This window comes from Salvelinus alpinus, chromosome 28 (genome assembly GCF_045679555.1).
Source record: "Salvelinus alpinus chromosome 28, SLU_Salpinus.1, whole genome shotgun sequence".
Taxonomy (NCBI): domain Eukaryota; kingdom Metazoa; phylum Chordata; class Actinopteri; order Salmoniformes; family Salmonidae; genus Salvelinus; species Salvelinus alpinus.
The window spans coordinates 29,053,209-29,076,390 of record NC_092113.1 but is presented as its reverse complement, the minus strand read 5'-3'; the positions used below and the strand labels follow the sequence as shown (position 1 = coordinate 29,076,390).

The 23,182-nt window shown below is 43.8% G+C and overlaps 1 protein-coding gene across 11 annotated transcripts in view; it reads left to right on the top strand.

The window, feature by feature from the left end:
• Positions 1-22,455, top strand: part of hspg2 (heparan sulfate proteoglycan 2) — a 190,736-nt gene extending 168,281 nt beyond the window's left edge. For 6 of the 11 annotated variants that reach the window (XM_071372641.1, XM_071372648.1, XM_071372649.1 and 3 more), the window contains 26 exons: positions 1,627-1,806; positions 2,821-3,081; positions 3,262-3,424; positions 5,109-5,206; positions 5,427-5,693; positions 5,887-5,999; positions 6,151-6,298; positions 6,787-6,903; positions 7,169-7,186; positions 8,183-8,267; positions 8,484-8,628; positions 8,807-8,909; positions 9,109-9,218; positions 9,290-9,497; positions 9,736-9,957; positions 10,731-10,975; positions 11,212-11,383; positions 11,594-11,716; positions 12,902-12,958; positions 14,197-14,272; positions 16,718-16,802; positions 17,271-17,345; positions 18,174-18,244; positions 18,578-18,661; positions 18,879-18,982; positions 19,186-22,455. In XM_071372641.1, the coding sequence (XP_071228742.1) occupies positions 1,627-1,806; positions 2,821-3,081; positions 3,262-3,424; positions 5,109-5,206; positions 5,427-5,693; positions 5,887-5,999; positions 6,151-6,298; positions 6,787-6,903; positions 7,169-7,186; positions 8,183-8,267; positions 8,484-8,628; positions 8,807-8,909; positions 9,109-9,218; positions 9,290-9,497; positions 9,736-9,957; positions 10,731-10,975; positions 11,212-11,383; positions 11,594-11,716; positions 12,902-12,958; positions 14,197-14,272; positions 16,718-16,802; positions 17,271-17,345; positions 18,174-18,244; positions 18,578-18,661; positions 18,879-18,982; positions 19,186-19,358 (3,503 nt within the window). In that variant the 3' untranslated portion in view covers positions 19,359-22,455. The remainder of the gene's footprint in view (positions 1-1,626; positions 1,807-2,820; positions 3,082-3,261; positions 3,425-5,108; positions 5,207-5,426; positions 5,694-5,886; positions 6,000-6,150; positions 6,299-6,786; positions 6,904-7,168; positions 7,187-8,182; positions 8,268-8,483; positions 8,629-8,806; positions 8,910-9,108; positions 9,219-9,289; positions 9,498-9,735; positions 9,958-10,730; positions 10,976-11,211; positions 11,384-11,593; positions 11,717-12,901; positions 12,959-14,196; positions 14,273-16,717; positions 16,803-17,270; positions 17,346-18,173; positions 18,245-18,577; positions 18,662-18,878; positions 18,983-19,185) is intronic. The other 5 variants (XM_071372650.1, XM_071372647.1, XM_071372640.1 and 2 more) reach the window with 4 other exon arrangements.
• Positions 22,456-23,182: the final 727 nt, after the last annotated feature.

Sequence of the window (23,182 nt, the reverse complement as noted above, 5' to 3'; positions counted from 1 at the left end):
TGAACACCAGACGGGCTGCGGCGTTCTGGATGAGTTGTAGGGGTTTAATGGCACAGGCAGGGAGCCCAGCCAACAGCGAGTTGCAGTAATCCAGACGGGAGATGACAAGTGCCTGGATTAGGACCTGCGCCGCTTCCTGCGTGAGGCAGGGTCGTACTCTGCGAATGTTGTAGAGCATGAACCTACAGGAACGGGTCACCGCCTTGATGTTAGTTGAGAACGACAGGGTGTTGTCCAGGATCACGCCAAGGTTCTTAGCACTCTGGGAGGAGGACACAATGGAGTTGTCAACCGTGATGGCGAGATCATGGAACGGGCAGTCCTTCCCCGGGAGGAAGAGCAGCTCCGTCTTGCCGAGGTTCAGCTTGAGGTGGTGATCCGTCATCCACACTGATATGTCTGCCAGACATGCAGAGATGCGATTCACCACCTGGTTATCAGAGGGGGGAAAGGAGAAGATTAATTGTGTGTCGTCTGCATAGCAATGATAGGAGAGACCATGTGAGGATATGACAGAGCCAAGTGACTTGGTGTATAGCGAGAATAGGAGAGGGCCTAGAACAGAGCCCTGGGGGACACCAGTGGTGAGAGCACGTGGTGCGGAGACAGATTCTCGCCACGCCACCTGGTAGGAGCGACCTGTCAGGTAGGACGCAATCCAAGCGTGGGCCGCGCCGGAGATGCCCAGCTCGGAGAGGGTGGAGAGGAGGATCTGATGGTTCACAGTATCAAAGGCAGCCGATAGGTCTAGAAGGATGAGAGCAGAGGAGAGAGAGTTAGCTTTAGCAGTGCGGAGCGCCTCCGTGACACAGAGAAGAGCAGTCTCAGTTGAATGACTAGTCTTGAAACCTGACTGATTTGGATCAAGAAGGTTATTCTGAGAGAGATAGCAGGAGAGCTGGCCAAGGACGGCACGTTCAAGAGTTTTGGAGAGAAAAGAAAGAAGGGATACTGGTCTGTAGTTGTTGACATCGGAGGGATCGAGTGTAGGTTTTTTCAGAAGGGGTGCAACTCTCGCTCTCTTGAAGACGGACGGGACGTAGCCAGCGGTCAAGGATGAGTTGATGAGCGAGGTGAGGTAAGGGAGAAGGTCTCCGGAAATGGTCTGGAGAAGAGAGGAGGGGATAGGGTCAAGCGGGCAGGTTGTTGGGCGGCCGGCCGTCACAAGACGCGAGATTTCATCTGGAGAGAGAGGGGAGAAAGAGGTCAAAGCACAGGGTAGGGCAGTGTGAGCAGAACCAGCTGTGTCGTTTGACTTAGCAAACGAGGATCGGATGTCGTCGACCTTCTTTTCAAAATGGTTGACGAAGTCATCAGCAGAGAGGGAGGAGGGGGGAGGAGGGGGAGGAGGATTCAGGAGGGAGGAGAAGGTGGCAAAGAGCTTCCTAGGGTTAGAGGCAGATGCTTGGAATTTAGAGTGGTAGAAATTGGCTTTAGCAGCAGAGACAGAAGAGATTTATTGATACTTGTTAGTACAGAGAATACATCCTACAAATGAGAGCTGAGAGGAACTTCATGTCATAGACACCTCATCTTTGCTAAGAGCATACAACTGGCATTACAAATAATTTACATTCACTTAAGTCCTTTTTACACACTGATATTGTGATTTCCCTCCCTCCTAAGGATTCCCCGCCCCTAAGATCACATGGTCTAAGCTGCGTGCCCCTCTTCCCTGGAGACATAAGGTAGTGGACAACACCCTAGTCCTGCCCAGTGTTGGCCGGGCAGACTCTGGAGAGTACATCTGTAATGCCACCAACAACATGGGCACCACAGAGGTCACCATCATGCTGGATGTGGAGAGTGAGTCTGATAAACAGATTTTATTAGCCTGGTCCCAAATATTTTGTAATGCTTAACCAACTCCTGTTAATCGTGATCGTGTTGGCAATACAAATCTGGAACCAAAGAGATCTGGGTCCAGGTTAGGGTTTCATCACTGCTGGTTCCAGTCTGAACAGAAATATTGTGGAGACTTATATAGATTATTAACACCAGTAAAACTCAATGACACAGCTCATGAATCACGTCTCACCATGCATAAATGTGACCTCACATCTCTATGCGAGCTTAAGTCTAATTTAGTGATTTGCTTTTACGTTTTATAAAAATATAGACTTATAGCTTCAAAATCTATCAACTGTAGTTGGATGAAACATGGGAAAGTTATGCTGTTAAACCACTCAGGGGACAAGTAGGAAAAAAGCCCTTGAAAGATTTTGCTGAGATGTTCACACTTGCTGGAGACCTCTTCTTTGTTTACGCCCATTCAGCATCTTGCACGCCCTCTTAAGCCTTAGCCCCACCCATGTAAATGCATATGAGTCGGCAGAAAGTAATCTCTCTACTTAAACTTTCTCCAACTGAGCTTTGTCGATAGCACCAGCTAAATTTGCAGGTTGACGTTTATTGTCATGACTCTTGCCCTTGAGGCAAAACTGAGCGAAATTAAAGGTTAGGGTTAGGCATTAGGATTAGCAGTGTGGTTAAAGTTAGGGTTAGGTTTAAAATGACCTTATGACTTTGTGGCTGTACGAGCTAGGGACCACTCTGCAGAGATGCCTCTAAGTCAAGATTCATGACAATAAATGCCAACCTACACTAAATTCAGGGCAGCAATGTTGTTGAGAGCTGTAGCAACACTTTTGCAGTTGTCCATAACTATATCTTTCCAAAAATCTGATAATTATTTGGGCCCTACTGTGAAGTCGGAACTAGCGCCAAATGTCCAGCTTCCTGAATCAAGTCACAAATCATAATCTATTCCTAATACTAGTCACTTTAGTATCTCTAACCTTCGATGTCTCTGTGATGCAGCTCCTCCCTATGCCACCTCCCTGCCCGACGACGTGGCAGTGCGTGTGGGCGAGGTGATCCGACTGCAGTGCCTGGCCCATGGTACTCCCCCGCTGCTCTTCCAGTGGACCAAGCTAAACGGCAGCCTGTCCACCAGGGCTGACGTCCAAGCAGGAGACCTCCAGATCAACCTGGCCACAGCCGAGGACGCTGGCACTTACAAGTGTGTCGCCACCAACAAAGTGGGCACCAGTGAAGCACATGCCAAGGTTACAGTCAGATGTAAGTACTGTGCTCAGTCACAGCCTGGCTTCTGTGTTGATGAAATTAGTCTACAGTAAGGTACCTATTTGTTATCATAAAAACGTATGGACACAGACACCTTCAGTGAATAAGCACACAAACACTCCCTTATTGTGTATGTGTGTGTGCGTCTGTGTGTGAATGCACGTGTGTGTGTAGCGCCCCTAGCGGTGCGTGTGTCTCCTCAGGTGGAGGTGAAGGCCGAGGGCAGTGCTGTGGAGTTCACCTGCTCTGCTGCAGGAGGCCTGGGGACCACCATGGAGTGGCTGAAGGAGGGAGGAGCCCTGCCCCCCAACCATCACATCAAAGACGGAGTGCTGAGGTGAGAGAGCCAGGAGTCACTTTACAGCAGGCAGTCAAAATACATAACAGCCAAGTTAATAAACAGATCACTGACCATTTCGAATCCCACCGTACCTTCTCCGCTGTGCAATCCGGTTTCCGAGCTGCTCACGGGTGCACCTCAGCCACGCTCAAGGTACTAAACGATATCATAACCGCCATCAATAAAAGACAGTACTGTGCAGCCATATTTGTCGACCTGGCCAAGGCTTTCGACTGTCAATCACCGTATTCTTATCGGCAGACTCAACAGCCTTTGTTTCTCAAACCACTGCCTTGCCTGGTTCACCAACTACTTCTCAGACAGAGTTCTGTGTGTCAAATCGGAGGGCCTGTTGTCCTGACCTCTGGCAGTCTCTATGGGGGTACCACAACGTTCAATTCTCGGACTGACTCTTTTCTCTGTATATATCAACGATGTCGCTCTTGCTGCGGGTGATTCCCTGATCCACCTCTATGCAGACGACACCATTCTGTATACATCTGGCCCTTCTTTGGACACAGTGTTAATTAACCTCCAAATGAGCTCCAATGCCATACAACACTCCTTCCGTGGCCTTCAACTGCTCTTAAACGCTAGTAAAACCAAATGCATGCTTTTCAACCGTTCGCTGCCCGCACCCGCCCGACTAGCATCACTACTCTGGACGGTTCTGACTTAGAATATGTGGACAACTACAAATACGTAGGTGTCTGGCTAGACTGTAAACTCTCCTTCCAGACTCATATTAAACATCTCCAATCCAAAATGAAATCTAGAATCGGCTTCCTATTTCGCAACCAAGCCTCCTTCACTCACGCCGCCAAACATACCTTCATAAAACTGACTATCCTACCGATCCTCGACTTCGGCGATGTCATTTACAAAATAGCTTCCAATACTCTACTCAGCAAACACAGTGCCATCCGTTTTGTCACCAAAGCCCCTTATACCACCCACCACTGCGGCTGGCCCTCGCTACATATTCGTGACCAGACCAACTGGCTCAATTCTCGGATTCTTACCTCTAGTATAGACTTATAGATGACCTATCTATAAGCCTACCTGGTTAAATAAAGGTGGGGAAAAAAGAAAATAACCAAAAAAATAAACATGCAATGATCAACACAGTTAAATGATGATCCAGGATCAACACAGTTGGGCTCCTGAGTGGCGCAGCGGTCTAAGGCACTGCATCTCAGTGCTAGAGGCATCACTACAGACACCCTGGTTTGAATCCAGGCTATATCACAACTGGCCATGATTGGGACTCCCATAGTGCGGCGCACAATTGGCCCTGTGTAATCCCAGGTTTGGCTGATGTATGCCGTCATTGTAAATACGAATTTGTTTTTAACTGACTTAACAGTTAAATAAAAAATAGAAAAATGATGATCCATGATCAATGCAGTTAAATGATGATCCAGGATCAACACAGTTAAATGACAATCCAGGATCAATGCTGTTAAATGATGATCCAGGACCAACACTGTTAAATGACAATCCAGGATCAATGCTGTTAAATGATGATCCAGGATCAACACAGTCAAATGATGATCCAGGATTAACCAGATGATGATCCAGGATCAACAAAATGATGATCCGTGATCATGTCCCTCTTGGTGAAATCAGGACGTGCATTTGGGTTATCTGCCTGTATCTGATCCGTGTGTGTTTTGTGTAGGATTGAGAACCTGGATCAGAGCAATGAGGGCGTCTACATCTGCAGAGCCACCAGTGTTCATGGCCAGGCTCAGGATACCGCCAAGCTCACCATCCAAGGTTTTCCCATGTCCAACACCCTCATACAATCATTGACACTGTCACAACCCATATTTATAACACAGAATATTTTGTATAGCCCCACTATGCAATCCCTCTCAATGATCTGGGAATCACATAGATGTATATCTCTATAAATGGCTCTGCAATTATCTTTATTTTTACAGTATTAATTCAGTGTTTGTATGAACCCTGTCTCTCCTCTCCCCATTGCCTGCAGCCCTTCCCAAGGTAATGATCAACGTGCGTACCTCAGTGCAGACTGTTATGGTTGGTAACTCGGTGGAGTTTGAGTGCCAGGCCATCGGCGAGCCCCAGCCCACGGTGCGCTGGAGCAAGGTGGGAGGGCTGCTACCGGCACACATTGTGGTGAAGGGAGGCATGCTTAAGATCGAACAGGTGACAGACGCTGACGCTGGACAGTACCGCTGCACTGCCACCAATGATGTGGGCTCTGTGCAGTCCCAGGTGGTCCTCAATGTCCAGTGTGAGTAGAAAAATGAGTGTACTGGTCCTGTATGTCTGCAAACACACACACACACACACGCACGCACGCACGCACGCACGCACGCACGCACGCACGCACGCACGCACGCACACACACACACACACACACACACACACAGTCCTATAGCTCTTGTCCCCTTCGACCATCTATTGACAGATGTTTGTTTGTAAAGCCCTACCCCAGATCGCAGCTCTGCCAGAGCTGAAGGAAGTGACAGTGGGATCTGATGCTGTCCTGCCCTGTGTGGCATCAGGATATCCAGTGCCTGCCATCAAATGGTCCAAGGTAACCAACACCCTATCAGTGCAACGGAAAACAAACTAGTGAAGATGGTGCCTATCTGTTTCTGACTATTTTCCATCTACAGTATGTGCCTTGTGAACAGGATCCTGATTTGACCTTTTGTAACATGTTCTGTGCATCCTTCTCTCTGTAGCTGGATGGGGAGCTTCCTCCTAAGTGTTTACAGGTAGTCAACACCTTGACGGTTCCTGGATTGACCCACGAGGATTCTGGGACATACGTGTGCACTGCCTCCAACAAGCAGGGAAAAGTGGAGGCCTTCACCACCCTCAAAGTCCATGGTCAGTCAGCTGTATAGAAACACACTGTGGAAGAGAATATAACATTGTTGCCTTTATCCAACTCTATGATTCCCTGTTCCATGTCTGTAGTTCATAGACAGTCAGCTTAATCAGAGGGGAACTTTAAATATTGGCAGTATCTAGCTCCATGATTCCCTGTTCCCTGTCTCTAGTTCACAGACAGTCAGTTCAATCAGAGGGGAACTTTAAATATTGGCAGTATCTAGCTCCATGATTCCCTGTTCCCTGTCTCTAGTTCATAGACAGTCAGTTCAATCAGAGGGGAACTTTAAATATTGGCAGTATCTAGCTCCATGATTCCCTCTCTAGTTCATAGACAGTCAGTTCAATCAGAGGGGAACTTTAAATATTGGCAGTATCTAGCTCTATGATTCCCTGTTCCATGTCTGTAGTTCACAGAGTCAGTTCAATCAGAGGGGAACTTTAAATATTGGCAGTATCTAACTATAACTCCTCTATCCCTACAGATCGAGTGATGCCCCATTTCACCCAGGAGCCCCTGTCCTATCTCACTCTGCCCACCATCAAGAACGCCTACAAGTCCTTCAGCATCAAGATCAGCTTCAGGCCAGACAATCCTGATGGTGAGAATTCAGTCACATTGGTATAATCAGATGAATGTACTAGACTAATGTTTTTGTCTGTAGAGTTTCGGTGCCAGTGGATTTGTGCATTTTTATGATTCAATGATACTCCATCTGTTATGATCTTATTTTGTGTCCTTTAGTACGTTGTCGTTCCTTATTTTTGTCTTGTTTGTCATTTATTGTTGTTTTCCCATGTATGAGTTTACCCCCGTTCTTCTATCTCTCCACACTCTCCCTCTCTTCTCACCTATGCGGTGTGAAGGTCTCCTACTGTATGCGGGTGAGTCGCAGTGCTGTAACTCACACACTCAAGAATGAAGCAGGTGTTGCTTTTTGGGCTAAAAGTCCAGAAAAGCCACCAGTGATGTTTACCTTTTACCTTGCTATAAGGCATTGCATTGTAGAGTACAGCTGGTAGCAGTGAGAGAGAAGCCTATGGAGAATGACCTATGTCCTCCTTCAGGCATGATGGTTGTATTGGCAGCCCCCGCTCGTCAATCCATTACAGTCATTGGCCTAATGGTGTCAAGATAGTATGATGCCGATGCATGGAAAGATGGCCGTTATTACAATCCATTTCATCACTCTGCTTCAACTTATACCAACAGGATTGCAATGCTGCTTCCAAAGACACACATTATTATTGTAAAATTAATGAAATACAATGTCTTATTCACCTATACAATGAATGAGCCTCATAATGGACATTGTGCAGTATTGTATGTGGCTATAGGCATTTGTCTTCCTAGTTCTGACGCTAGTACAGAGCACAGTACCACCAGCAAGATGGGGTGCTTCAATGGGTGACACACATACTCTGATAACAACTTCCATACCAACTTTATGGAAGTTATACAGAGTGAACAGAACAACAAAGCAACACTTGTGCCGCATTTAAGCTCTATCCTCTTCCCTTTCAGAGCCATAGATGTTAGGGATATGCTTATGTTTAGGAGGCATGGTTTTAGACTGCCCTGGCTTTGACCTTGATGATGATGATGGCCGCGGTGCTAGTTGGGAAGAGTTTAGCATAGCATGTGTCGTTGGCATGCAGCCCGTGTAAAGGCAGAGCTAGACCAGACCAGAAAGAGCAATGCCCCAGAGCAGCAGATACTAGAACCTGGCTTTGACTGTCCCAAGCTTGGCCCTAAACCTGCTAGCATGCAGCTTTTTTGACTGCGTGACCTCAGCTCTCACCCTGGTGCCTCTGCTTCTGACTGGCTCTAGGAGGGGAGGTGTGTGAACAAAAGTATTTGTACCTCTACTTTTCCACCAGGTATGATCATCTATAACGGACAGAAGAGGACCATGGGAGCAGACTTCATCTCTTTGGGGCTGGTGGGAGGCAGGCCTGAGTTCAGGTGAGCACCTGGCTGTGTCATTCTGGAGCATTAGGGGTTGCTATGCATGCTATATGAGCTCAATTTGCAAGAATAAACAAGCTATTGATGAATGGTAACTTAAACTGACATTAGAGTCTGTCAATATTGATGCTGATCACGATCATGATGACAGTGACAATGATAATAACAAGAACGATAGCAATAACGCTAACCTGAACTATTTTCTCCCGGCAGGTTTGACGTGGGTTCTGGCATGGCCACCATCCGCTACCCCACACCCATCAAACTAGGAGAGTTCCATACCATAGAACTCCACCGCAACCAGACACAGGGCTCCATCATAGTGGACAGAGAGGCTCCAGTCAACGGAAGCTCACAGGTACTTTTACATGATCATTCTTTTGATCCAGAGACTTTTGAACAATATTATTCAGACAAAGATATCCAACAGAAGCTCCCAGGTAGTTTTTCATAGTCAGTTATAGACTGTTGAATTTATACAAAGTACATATGCTGGAGATTAATCCATGAACACTGTGTCCTGTCTCGTATTACAGGGCAAGTTCCAGGGGCTGGATCTGAATGAGGAGTTGTATGTGGGTGGTTACCCTAACTACACCCTCCTGGCCAAGACCGCTAGCCTCAAGACTGGCTTCATTGGTTAGAGATCATTGTTTTGTTTTGTAGCTAGTTATGCTTAACAACAGTACTACACACTTTGATGACACTGTATGGAGTGATATTAGTGCCAACTGGAAGTGAAATTCAATCATTTTGAATTGTTATAGAGCTGTTGTTCATTGTTTTGGAATGCTCTCATTGGTTCATTGTTTAAGGTTCTTGTTCTTGTTCTGTCCAGGCTGCATCCGTAAGCTGGTCATCCAAGGTGATGAGGTCATCTTCAAGGATCTGGACCGCAGCTCTACGGGCGTGTCCAACTGTCCTGTCTGCACTGACCGTCCCTGTCAGGTCAGCTGACCACCATTACCTCAGACCCCACTTGTTAAATACAATTCATTCATTGTGATGTTTTGTTTCAGAATGGAGGGATATGCCAGGACTCTGATGCCAGTCTGTACAAGTGTAGCTGTCCCAGAGGATTCACAGGGAGTAACTGCCAGCACCACTCCTCCCTGCACTGCCACCCAGAGGCTTGTGGACCAGACGCCACCTGCATCAACCGTCAGAACACCCTGGGCTACGACTGCCGATGCCACTTGGGGAAGTCTGGAAACAAGTGCATGGATGGTAAGGGAAACAGGTTATTTTCCTTTGCAATGTCCCCTCCTCGAGTGGGCAAGCCTCCTCCCCCCCCCCCCCCCCCGAAGATGGTAGAACAGCGGCTTGCCCCACACGGGCCTCTGATGGCAATACGACAGCGGACCTCCTTTCCCTTGTTTGCTGTATCGAATAATCATTGAGGCATGATCCCACTTTCTTTCTAGACATCATATTTGAACATCTTGTTGATGTTTGTTTCCTCTAGGTGAATTGGTGACTACTCCCCTGTTTGACGGTATGGACTCGTACATTGCATACCCTCCTCTGACCAACATCCACAACGACCTGCACATCGAGATGGAGTTCAAACCCATGGCTCTGGTCGGTCTGATGTTCTTCAGTGTGGGCAAGAAGATGAAGACGGAGGATTTTGTTTCCCTAGAGATTGTGGATGGACACGTGCAGTTCCGCTATGAACTGGGGACTGGTGAGAGCGTAGAGATTCAATATAAAACTGTATACTGCATAGTACACAATAAGGAGTTTTATTATTAATTATATTTATTGATGTGGGTGAGAGGCACTGATATATTACTGTTATACTATGATAGCTACTCAATCTGCTGTATCCTCTACAACTGTTACCTTTTCGTTTTCGAGCTCAAAGCTGTTTATTGTTGTGCCCTAGATTTTGGCAATGAGGCACTTTATCTACTTCCCCAGAGTCAGATGAACTCATGGATAGCATGTTTATGTCTCTGCTTGCAGTTTGAATGAAGTTGCTAGCACAATTGCTAATTAGCCTTAGTTAGCTAATTAGCTAATTAACTGGTAGTCATTGCCCAGTCATTGCGCTATGGTATCTGCTAGCATGCTAGGAGATACCATAGACTTCCAGTCATTGCGTAAATGCTAGTTAGTGTTTGCTCGCGAAACTACCTCTAACTTACTTCATACTTGACACAGAGACATAAAATGGTATCCAAGAGTTAATCATTGCCAAAATCCTGAAGAATTCCTTTAACTAATAGATTGAGTCACCTGTAACTTTTGACCTATATAATCATTGTCTCTAGATTGTCTCATTGTCTCTAATCATTGTCTCTAGATATCTCCGCTGTTTCATTGGCCTCGTTTTCACACGTAGCTCCTCTCAGGCATCAACAAAACAGTGGAAAAGGAAACTAGCAAGGCATTAGCAAGCACTGCCGTGCTCAGACAGTGTGATAGTGGAAATCATGCTACTGTCTTTGTTTCCAGGCCAAGCTGTCCTGCGCAGTCCTGAGCCGGTCACCCTGGGCCAGTGGCACCGCTTGGAAGCCGGGCGCCTCGACAAGGACGGCTCTCTGAAGATTGACGGTGGCCGTGAGGTCAGGAGGTCGTCGCCAGGCAAGGCCCAGGGCCTGAATATCCACACCCCCATGTACCTAGGAGGAGTCCCCAACATTGATATCATACCCAAGGCCCTTAACAACAGTGTTCTGTACAAGGGATGCATAGGAGAGGTGAGCTCAACACACACACAGCATGAGCCATGATGGCCTTTATTATAATTCATAAGCACTTATGTCATGTTTATAACCACCATATTACTACAACAGCGTCACATATCCACACAGTCACAGAACATCAATAGTAAAAAAATAAAAAAAACATGAAATTGTCTTCTTTTCCCTGATCGTTTGACTTGAATAATTGGACTTGATTGGACCTCTAACCCTCTGTGTTGTCCGTTTTCCAGGTGTCCATCAACGGTAAGAAGGTGGACCTGTCCTACAGCTTCACAAACAGCATGGCCATCATCCAGTGTAAGGACAACAGTCCCTGTGACCGCAACCCCTGTCTAAACGGGGCCAGCTGCATGACGAGCGCCGAGTATGAGTACCAGTGTCTATGCAAGGACGGCTTCGAGGGTGAGTTCATTGTATAGTTAAATGAAGTACTATCTATGGGTTTTCAGTTTGGTTAGAGCTATGTGCCGTAGATTGATTTAATAATTGGCATTCAATAACCCTTTTCTGAAAATAATCTTTCCCAAACGAGATAACTGTCGTGTGTATCTCTCCCCCTAATGCCACTTTGACCCCTCTAATTTCTGACCCCTGTCTCTGTGCCCTCTCCAGGTGAGCGATGTGAGGTGTTGAAGGATACCTGCCAGAGCAGTGACCAGTGCCAGAACGGAGGCAGCTGTGTCAACAGCCAGTGTGTGTGTCCTGTAGGCTTCAATGGCCCCGTCTGTGGAGAGAGTGAGTACTGCTCTAGTCCCCTCCTATACACTACACACACACACACACACAACCATTCCACTATCTATTCTAGTCCCCTCCTATACACTACACACACACACACACACACACACATAACCATTCCACTATCTATTCTAGTCCCCTCCTATACACTACACACACAACCATTCCACTATATATTCTAGTCCCCTCCTATACACTACACACACACAACCATTCCACTATATATTCTAGTCCCCTCCTATACACTACACACACACAACCATTCCACTATATATTCTAGTCCCCTCCTATACACTACACACACACAACCATTCCACTATATATTCTAGTCCCCTCCTATACACTACACACACACAACCATTCCACTATATATTCTAGTCCCCTCCTATATACACACACACACACAACCATTCCACTATATATTCTTGTGCCCTCCTATACACAACACACACACAACCATTCCACTATCTATTCTAGTCCCCTCCTATACACTACACACACACACACACACACACACACAACCATTCCACTATATATTCTTGTGCCATCCTATACACAACACATACACAACCATTCCACTATTCTAGTCCCATTAGATGTGACTTTATTATCATAGACAGTGAGGGAGACTAGCAGATCAAATGGAACAATTATGGATAGAGTATCTGGATAAGAAATCATTGTAACCTAATTACCTAATTATAACACTTCGACTGTGTTCACATATAGTATTTTTGTTTTCTCTCAATTAGTCCAACAATTGCACTGTTGCCATAAATGCTGATGTATGGTATAATTGTGATTGCTGATTTAGTTTGTAGCGCTGTTTCTTCATTAGGAGATACAGACATCTCTGGGCATACCATCAAATCGCTTCACAGTAGCACTGTGTATATGTTAGCTTAGAATACACCCCTATAATCTTGACAGAGATATTAGTTACCAGTAGACATAACAATCTCTCTCCCATGGACCATTGCATTAGCTAGGCCTCAACCAGACCCCTCGTCTAAGGAATGGGCCCATATGAAGATGATTCTCAACACTAACCTCCACAACGTAACATCCAAAAACTATTCTACTCTATAGGATCCAGCAGTGGTCTGTAGTGTTGGGTGTCAAAACCACATGATCTGGTGTGTCTTATCCCTGCCCTCTAATGGCTATATTCCACACACACAGGCCAGGTCTCCAGCTTCGCCGATGCCCTGTGGAATTTGGAGGGTAGCGGGGGGAATGGTACAGTATCCCTCCCTTCAGTTCTGCCTGACACAACCGTGACTAACCGTCAGGGGCCCATCTGATCGACCTAAGGGCCCCCGAGAGCCTCCGCATGGCCCCCGCCGCCAGCCTAACACACACTCAGCAAATCAGAGAAACTTACACAACACTGTACTACCAAAACAACGCTACACATTCATATTCTGTACTGAACTGGTGGCTGGGGTTCCTATCCCGTGAAATGTTGGGAGGGGGGAATTGTATGTTGTTAAAGGCAAAGGGTACGGTAGTATGCAGATGGATATTGCGTCTTCTTGCGGTTGTGTATTATTGAGTTTTGGCCCTTTGACACTTGTTCTCTCTCTTGTTTGAGATAATGTGTATGTTTTAGAGATGCAAGACATTTAGAATTCCCCCTTTGTCCTCTCCTAAACAAGCATCCAGTCGAGTCTGTGACATAACCAACTACTTACTGCAACATCTTCCAAACTGCCGTCTTCCAAACTGCCTGTCCAAACTGCCATCTTCCAAAGTGCCTGTCCAAACTGCCTGTCCAAACTGCCATCTTCCAAACTGCCTGTCCAAACTGCCATCTTCCAAAGTGCCGTCTTCTAAACTGCCTGTAAAAATCAACAACAGAACAACTGTTTTTTTTCTCCACTTCTGCTCTCGTTCGTTGGAAACTGAGAATGTGAAATGCATTATTTTCTACCCATTGGTACAAGGATGTTCGTTGTCAGTTACTAACCACTAAAAGTATTTTTATGAAAGTATTATGATGTGAGAGCCGTTTGGGTGAGTTGAAACTCCCTTGAAGATGATAACTATGCATGGAGCACTCGATCGCCTGGGTCCACACTGCACTGAGATCCCTGTCTCGCTTGACTCTACAGACCTAGTGTGTGTGATGAATGACATGTACTATGGAGAATGTCGTCTGACTGTGGTATTTTGTACAGTTTGTCTGTCAATACAGAATTTTCAATCTGCAACATTAGTATGAAAAACTGTGTTGGGGAATGTGTCAAAAGTAGAGTTATTTAAAAAATATAAATACAAATATTGTTAAGAACATTTATTTGTCTTTTATCCCTCTTTCTTAACTCTTGTGTACTAACTACTGTTAATTTCTAACTGAGCCAGTTGGACGGAGGTTCTATTCACCCTGCTGCCACCGGAGGGAGCGCTAACACTAGGGCTCAATATAGCAACATACAGGAAACTGAGGTGTTGTGTTTTCTACTCTGTTTTTATAGATGCCCCCATTGAGTATGCAGTTCAATTCTATGACAACGGTTACCTTTCTCTTCCCAAGACTATCTTCCCCAGAAGGTGAGCCAGAGTTTCCCAAGTGGAGAAGGAAGTAACTTTCTTTAAGCTGTATCAGTTTCCTTCTCTACAATTGTCACTATTGTATTGAGACATTGACATGGTCTGGGTAGTTTTAAAACCATGTCTGGGTCTCCCCCCTCTCTCTTTCTCTCTCTCCCTCTCCCCCTCTTACTCTCTCTTTCTACATGTGTACAGTGCATTTGGAAAGCATTCAAACCCCTTGACTTTTTCCACATTTTGTTATGTTACAGCCTTATTGTAAAATTGATGAAATAGTTTTATTCCTCATCAATCTACACACAATACCCCATAATGACAAAGCAAAAACAGGTTTAAAGACATTTTTGCTAATGTATTAAAAATTCAACGCTGAAACATTGAAAGTATTCAGACACTTTACTCAGTACTTTGTTGAAGCACCTTGGGCAGCGATTACAGCCTCGAGTCTTCTTGGGTATGGCGCTACAAGCTTGGCACACCTGTATTTGGAAAGTTTTTCCCATTAATCTCTGCAGATCCTCTAAAGCTCTGTCAGATTGGATGTGGAACGTCACTGCACAGCTATTTTCAGGTCTCTCCAGAGATGTTTCATCAGGTTCAAGTCCGGGCTCTGGCTGGGCCACTCAAGGACATTCCCAAAACCACTCCTGTGTTGTCTTGGCTGTGTGCTTAGGGTCATTGTCCTGTTGGAAGGTGAACGTTCGCCCCAGTCTGAGGTCCTGAGCACGCTGTAGCAGGTTTTCATCAAGGATCTCTCTATACTTTGCTCCATTCATCTTTCCCTCAATTCTGACTAGTCTCCCAGTCCCTGCCGCTGAAAAACATCACCACAGCATGATGCTACCATCACCATGCTTCACCGTAGGGATGGTGTCAGGTTTCCTCCTGACGTGACGTTTGGCATTCAGGCCAAAGAGTTCAATCTTGTTTCTCATTGTCTGAGAGTCCTTTAGGTGCCTTTTGGCAAACTCCAAGCGGGCTGTCATGTGTCTTTTACTGAGGAGGGGCTTCCGTCTGGCCACTTTACCATAAAGGCCTGATTGGTGTAGTGCTGCAAAGATGGTTGTCCTTCTGGAAGGCTCTCCCTTCTTCACAGAGGAACTCTGGAGCTCTGTCAGAGTGACCATCGGGTTCTTGGTCACCTCCCTGACCAAGGCCCTTCTCTCCCGATTGCTCAGTTTGTCCGGGTACCAGCTCTAGGAAGAGTCTTGGTGGTTCCAAACTTCTTCCATTTAAGAATGATAGAAGCCACTGTGTTCTTGGGGACCTTCAATGCTGCAGAAATGTTTTGGTACCCTTCCCCAGATTGTGCCTCGACACAATCCTGTCCCGGAGCTCTACGGACAATTCCTTTGTCCTCATGGCTTGGTCTTTGCTCTGACATACACTGTCAACTGTGGGACCTTATATAGACAGGTGTGTGCCTTTCCAAATCATGTCCAATCAATTGAATTTACCACAGGTGGACTCCAATCAAGTTGTAGGAACATCTCAAGGATGATCCATGTAAACAGGATGCACCTGAGTTCAATTTCAAGTCTCATAGTAAAGGGTCTAAATTCTTATGTAAATATGGTATTTCTGTTCTTTATTTTGAATACATTTGTAAACATTTCTAAAAACCTGTTTTCTCTTTGTCATTATGGGGTATTGTGTGTAGATTAATTAGATTTTTTATTTAATTTAATCCATTTTAGAATAAGGCTGTAATGTAACGTGTGTGTGTGTTATAATGGCTGTGTGTGTGTTATAATGTCTGTGTGTGTGTTATAATGTCTGTATGTATGTGTTATAATGTCTGTATGTGTGTGTTATAATGTCTGTGTGTGTGTTATAATGTCTGTATGTGTGTTATAATGTCTGTGTGTGTGTTATAATGTCTGTATGTGTGTTATAATGTCTGTGTGTGTGTTATAATGTCTGTGTGTGTGTGTTATAATGTCTGTGTGTGTGTTATAATGTCTGTATGTGTGTTATAATGTCTGTGTGTGTGTTATAATGTCTTTGTGTGTGTTATAATGTCTGTATGTGTGTGTTTTAATGTCTCTATGTGTGTGTTATAATGTCTGTGTGTGTGTTATAATGTCTGTATGTGTGTTATAATGTCTGTGTGCGTGTTATAATGTCTGTATGTGTGTTATAATGTCTGTGTGTGTGTTATAATGTCTGTGTGTGTGTTATAATGTCTGTGTGTGTGTTATAATGTCTGTATGTGTGTGTTATAATGTCTCTATGTGTGTGTTATAATGTCTATGTGGGTGTTATAATATCTGTATGTGTGTTATAATGTCTGTGTGTGTGTTATAATGTCTGTGTGTGTGTTATAATGTCTGTATGTGTGTTATAATGTATGTGTGTGTGTTATAATGTCTGTGTGTGTTACAATGTCTATGTGGGTGTTATAATATCTGTATGTGTGTCTGTGTGTGTATGTGTGTGTTGCAGTGGCCCTGACACTCCAGAGACCATTGAGCTGGAAATCAAGGTCAACACCAACTCCAAAGAGGGCTTGATCCTGTGGCAGGGAGTGGTATGTCCTAACCTGGCCACCGTACTCATGCACCCCCGGGGCAATACTCAGCACTATTTATCATCCTTACTATCTAATCACATATTTACCAATAACCTAGCATACATCACTTTGATTCAGCACTTCCGTTTACACTCACTGTCATTAATAATTAGAATAATACATTGGATTTGTGTCTGGCTTTTCTAAGACTAAAAGTGGTTCACTGGCATTCAACCGCTCTTTTCCTTTTGGTTGTTTCTAATGTTTTCAACTGGCTCTCACAGCTCACTTCTTTCTCATTGCATTGAGATTGATGTAACTTCCAGACTGGCTGTCGGTTTGTTGGCTCTGGGCGAGCCACGTCACAGTTCCAGGTCCAGGCATGGTTTGGCATGCTTTTGACAGCACTGTTTTGATTGACTGCACTGCATCTTGCCTGGTTGTTGCTTTGCCTCTCTAACCCAAGCCCCTTCCCATCTTCCCCAGGAGTCAGTTAATGGCGCTAGCCATTTTCGCAAGATGCATGCTAGTAAAAAGGTATCCACCTCACCAAAACACCTGGTAAATATGGTATATTTCAGGATATGTACTTCATGTATAGATGTATTGTAAGATGATTTGATAGTCTTACACTATATCTACACCATAACTATGGAATACATGTTTTGAACTTGAATCTATATGTGTTGTTTTCTCCGGCTGGAGCAGCCTACTACTACCTTTAATTAACAAATCAATTAAATCAATCAATCCTTAACAATAATATGTATGTTGTATAATATGCACGATGGCTGTGACAGCTTCAATGCTCATTGTTATGTTGCATGTAACATTTGTTCTGTACTACCAAAAGGAGCTTGATTCAGGTTTGTGATCAAAGTTTGAATAGGTCTAAAAATACAAGTCTTAATACAAAACCTGTGTGCTCAGTATATGAAAAAATCCATTATGGTTTTATTATATGATCCAGATATACAGTATGTTAGATATACTGTACAGTATATCGGTCCGATTTGGACCCAGAATGGGGTCCGCGGTTCTCAACTACTCGGTTGGGCTTCGACCCCTGGTATCATATAAACACACATAAGACATGGATTCTCTGCCCCATGCAAAATGTGAAGAATTGTGGGAAATTAGGTTTAAAATTGCAACATTTTCTCTCCTCCAACAAGAACAGTGTGAGCAGTTTGTGGTTGCGAGGTGGGGGTTTGTTACTACGCCAAAGAATTACAATATTCATCCGGACCTTTGCCACCTAGGAAATGTGTCTGACCAGACCTTCTCAAGTAGTATTTGAGTATACCTACTGTATATGCTATTTTACTGTCTGTCATTATACTGTCATAACTTTCCTATAATTTGTAATCTAAATAACTTTATTTCCAGGAACTTGGAGATCAAGGCAAGGGCAAGGACTTTATCAGTCTTGGTCTGCAAAACGGACACTTAGTCTTCAGGTAAGAAAGCATCACTGACATCACTGTTTTCTTCTTGATTATGGTGGTATCCTAAGGAATATGCCCATGCTGTTCGTATATGTGATTGGTAAAGTAAGTATTGTTTGCACCAGTCCTAAATAAGCACATACGGTGGGGTCGAAAATGATTGACACCCATCATAAAGATGAGCAAGAATGACTGTATAAAATAAAGAATTAAAATACTGAGCTATATTGTATACTCATCTTTATCAAGGGTGTCAGTAATTTCAGGCCCCACTGTAGGTCTTTATTCTCCTCTATGTAGTCCCAGTAGTCATGCTGCTGTTGCATGTTCCCTGTCTGTCCACAGCTACCAGCTGGGCAGTGGTGAGTCTCAGATCCAGTCCAGAGAGCCCATCAACGATGGCAGATGGCACAAGGTCACTGCTGTGAGGTAACATACAGTACATGAACTTCCACTCTCATGCTCCGTTACAACTTGTATTATTCACCTCTTATTCCACATACGGTGGAAGATCTACTTTTAATAGAATAGAAAATGTTTATATTTTTAGTAGTGATTTATTTTCTCAACGAATGTTCTCTGTGTTTTGTGATGAAGTGTACTGATTATACGAGTAAGGAACGTTTTCTTTTGTGTGTGTGATCAGAACTGGTAAACAGGGATATATTCAGATAGACGGAGGACCCATTCGACAAGGACAATCACAAGGCAAAAGCATCATGGTGAACACCAAAGGCAACGTATACCTGGGTACGTGTCCTCCTTCCCGTTAGAGACATGTTGGGAAAATGTCAAGTATTCATTTTCAAGGTCTCCAAAAAGTTTGAAAGTACAGTGTCCCAAATCTATAGGCAAATGACTGATTGACAGAGGTGATATTGTGTCTTCTCTAAGGACATGCACTGATGTTGTGTGTGTGCGTGTGTGTACTCATGTGTCTTTGTGTGTTACAGGTGGCGCCCCGGACATATCTGCGATGACGGGAGGGAAGTTCTCCTCGGGGCTCGAAGGCTGTGTGAGGAACCTGTCTCTGATGAACGCCCGGCCGGGAGATCAGCCAGCCAGACCCATCGAGCTGCAGGCCACCGCAGAGAATGGCATCAACGTGGGCCGTTGCTCCTCATAGACCTACAGCACCTCCCCCCCACAAACACACACACACACAGTCACACACACACACACACACACACACACACACACACACACACACACACACACACACACACACACACACAACACACACACACACACACACACACACACACACACACACACACACACACACACACACACACACACACACACACACACACACACACACACACACACAGAGACTATGGAGACAAGATACACACACACATTCACAGTTACACACAAACACACAGAGACTTACATACATGCATACACACAGTCAGTTTGATACAAACGTGGTGCTTTGCTCCTACCAAAAACAAAGATACACAACACAAAATGATATTTTGCTCTATGTGCATTAAACCAAAAAAGAGAGAAAAAATGAAATGATATTAACAAGTCTTCACTTCCTCAGTGTTGTATTGTCAATGAAGGTCAAGGACTATTAACACAGATCCAGTACAGTTTACATACTCCCGGCAGTAGCTTTATGCCATGACAACAAGAGAGTAAAACGCTATAGGCCTTCTACGATGGGTCAGATCCTATGGAGTTGGAGATGTTTTTACAGCACTGAATTTTTATTTATATACATATAAATATATATTATATATTTGTGGGGGAAACATGCAAACTAACCATAACTGCTCTTCTTTGTCCTAGAGTTGATTCTGGGTTCTAATACTGTGTGTCCAGGGCTTTTTTTAAGGGCCTAGTTGTGTTAATACTTGAAGACATTTAGGCCTTCTACTTTCTTCTTCACTTCTGTAGGGGAACCTGAGGGGCGAGCATGCTCACAGCCTTGTCACACTATTGGTAGAGGGGTCACAGAGGTCACGTCACAAAGCAGCATCAAGACACATCTCAGGGGAAGACAGGATTTTAAAAACAAACAGAACGCTATTAGATGTAATGGTGCCGTTCAATTCTGCCAAATCATTTCTGATCTGATTCTAAAATCCCTTGCCTTCCCACACCTAGCATGGTTGCCTCTTTTGTGTCTGTAAATTGTTTTTTAAAAACTTGGTGCTATTAAGTCAGACATGAAAATACAGCGCACTAACACTCATGTGTCTGTCTCCTTATATTAATGTAGTACATGTGTTGTTACATTTACTTAATTTCTACATTTGAAATAATATCAGTGTAAAACACATGCTACACTTGCCTACTTTCCTCCACCTCTCCTGAGGTTGGGGAGGTTGTGTTGTTCTCCAGATTAAATCTGAGCTTTATTTTAGTATTTTTACTGTGGCTCAGTCTCCTCATGAGTCCTATCTGATTGAGTAGATCTCAAAAGACGTCAAGGTGGTGTTTTAAAGAATGAATGTAGATTATATTTGGAAGTTTTTTTTATTATGAGCGGTTCTGAGAATTCTAAGACATTTTGTAATTTTGCTTCTGCAGTCACAATCATGTGCTTACTATTTCCAAGTCAGGTAAAATATCAGTTTAGTCTGGGTATGTGGGGGTCCCAGGACCGACTTTGGGAAACCCTGATTTAGTAGACGCTCTTATCCAGAGCAATTTACAGTAGTGCACTGTACATTTCTCATACTGGTCCCCAGTGGGAATCGAACCCACAACCCTGGCGTTGCAAGCACCATGCTTTTCCAACTGAGCCACACGGGACCATATTTTCATCCCTATATGACGTTGTGTGTGTACTGTATGTGATTGTACTGAATGCGTGTGAACTGTGTACTGTTACTCAATGTGTGTGTACTTTATGTCCACGTCTCGCCATCTAAATCCTCAGGAGGGTTAACTTAGAACTGCGTCAAGATGTTCCTCAGTAATTTTCAGGTTCAGTAGCAACTAGCCTCAGTAGGTCTCATAGAACTAACAGGTCTGATATGGAACTCTAGCAGCTGCATCATTTTGTTAGCTGTTGTACCTAACGCACTATGCAAGCAGACTCATACCAAAATATTTTGACATGGATATGGCTTCCATAACTTGGGGTAGACAGATTGGATGAGACGAACAGTAGACATACAGCAGACAGAGTAGATGACTTCAGCAGTGGGAGAATACAGTTGAAACCTGCCTGGTGGGAAGCGTGCTAGCTGTGACCTATGGAGCTCCAATGAGCATGCTCGCCCACACTTGTTGATCACATGACAAATATGGCATCATAGTTTCACAAACTTTTCACATTTTGTAAGTTTAAGATTATGTTGATTAATATTCTAAAAATGAGCACTATCATTTCACTTAAAGTTGCTTCATTTTTATTTATTTTTGTTTCTTTATTTTATTCATTTCTGTTGTTTATTTCAGGCTTGATTCTGCTGTTGTAGAGCAATCAGAAAAGCTTGCCATAATTTTTTTTCTTGCGTTATTGTGTATTCCCTCCCCACATCCCCGTTCCCTTCATGTTGGATTTTTAATACCGTTCTTCTAAGTGTCTTCCCCGACTGGAGTTCCCACCCTGACATATACAGTCTCAGTTGAGTGTCTGTGGAACAACTGTGATAACTGACAGTAACATCAGCCCGAGAAGGGGTTGTCAACTGCTTTGTGCCAGACCCAAATAGATCTGTGTATCTATAGATCTATATATACAGTATGGCTCTGGTTTGAATTGATAAAATGGAGGATTTTAGGCTCTGTATGTCACATTGAGTAGAGTTACCATTACTCATTGGGAAAGGTTACAATGTGATTATTGTGTAATTGACAGGAGTAAACACTGCATAAACACAGATGAGAAAAACATCATACAATCACAAATCAAGTACATTGAATGCCCTATTTGTGTGGTCTTAAATCATAAGATATAATTTGGTATGGTTGATGTACTGAGTATGTATAAAGTAAATATGGGCACTCATCATTGATGAAGATATTATTTCACCTTTTTTGACATTTTTTATATTGTCTCTGTTTCATTTTTTGGGATTAAGACATGTTGAAAAATACTGTCACAAATTTCTAGTGAATGGAAGTGTACTACACATAATATTATTGTCCATTGGATGATACTGCTCTTGTTCCTGACTGAACCATTTCCAGAGTTGAAAGGAATGACTCTTCCCCTCCCTCAGTGTTTCTTCATTAAAACAACATTCATGTGCTATTGAGAATCTTGTGAGTTGTGTTCTTTTCACAGTCATATTATTTTTACCCAGTTCTATTATTTTCTTGTATGATTTTTTAAATGTTCTACAGACAGTTGTCCAATTTAGTCCTCCTTTATCTACTAATTCACTTTCAGATATTGCACACTCCAGTCCCAGGATATTCAAATAAAATCAAATGTTATTTGTCACAGGTGAAATGCTTACTTACAAGCCCTTAACCAACAATGCAGTTTTAAGAAAATACAAAAAAAAAGTACGAGATAAGAATAACAAATGATTAAAGAGCAGCAGAAAATAACGATTGATACGATGATACGATTGATAAGATTGAATGATACGATTGTTACCCTTAAGCTTCATTATGTTCGCTCATCATCTTTAGTGGGCCAGCTCTTTACCCAGCACCCGAGACAGTGTGATTCTCTATTACCAGGCCTATTGACAAAGTCAAGGTTCAATGTTCCCAATGGAAGTTAGACCCAAGTCGGGTTTCTTATATGGATAGCCTCAGGACCATAGAGATCTCTTATTACTGTAAATTATGATTATCAGATTAGATGAGGCATGGCAAATGTTTATATAGTAAGTAACCATGGCAGCATTTAAAAATGCATTTATATTTCATTTTTACTGCTCTGTTCTACCAGCATTACATACACATTACATTGCAACCGGGGAAGAAGAAGCATCCCAACAAATAGGTCCCGTGAACACAGAGAAATGTTCAGTT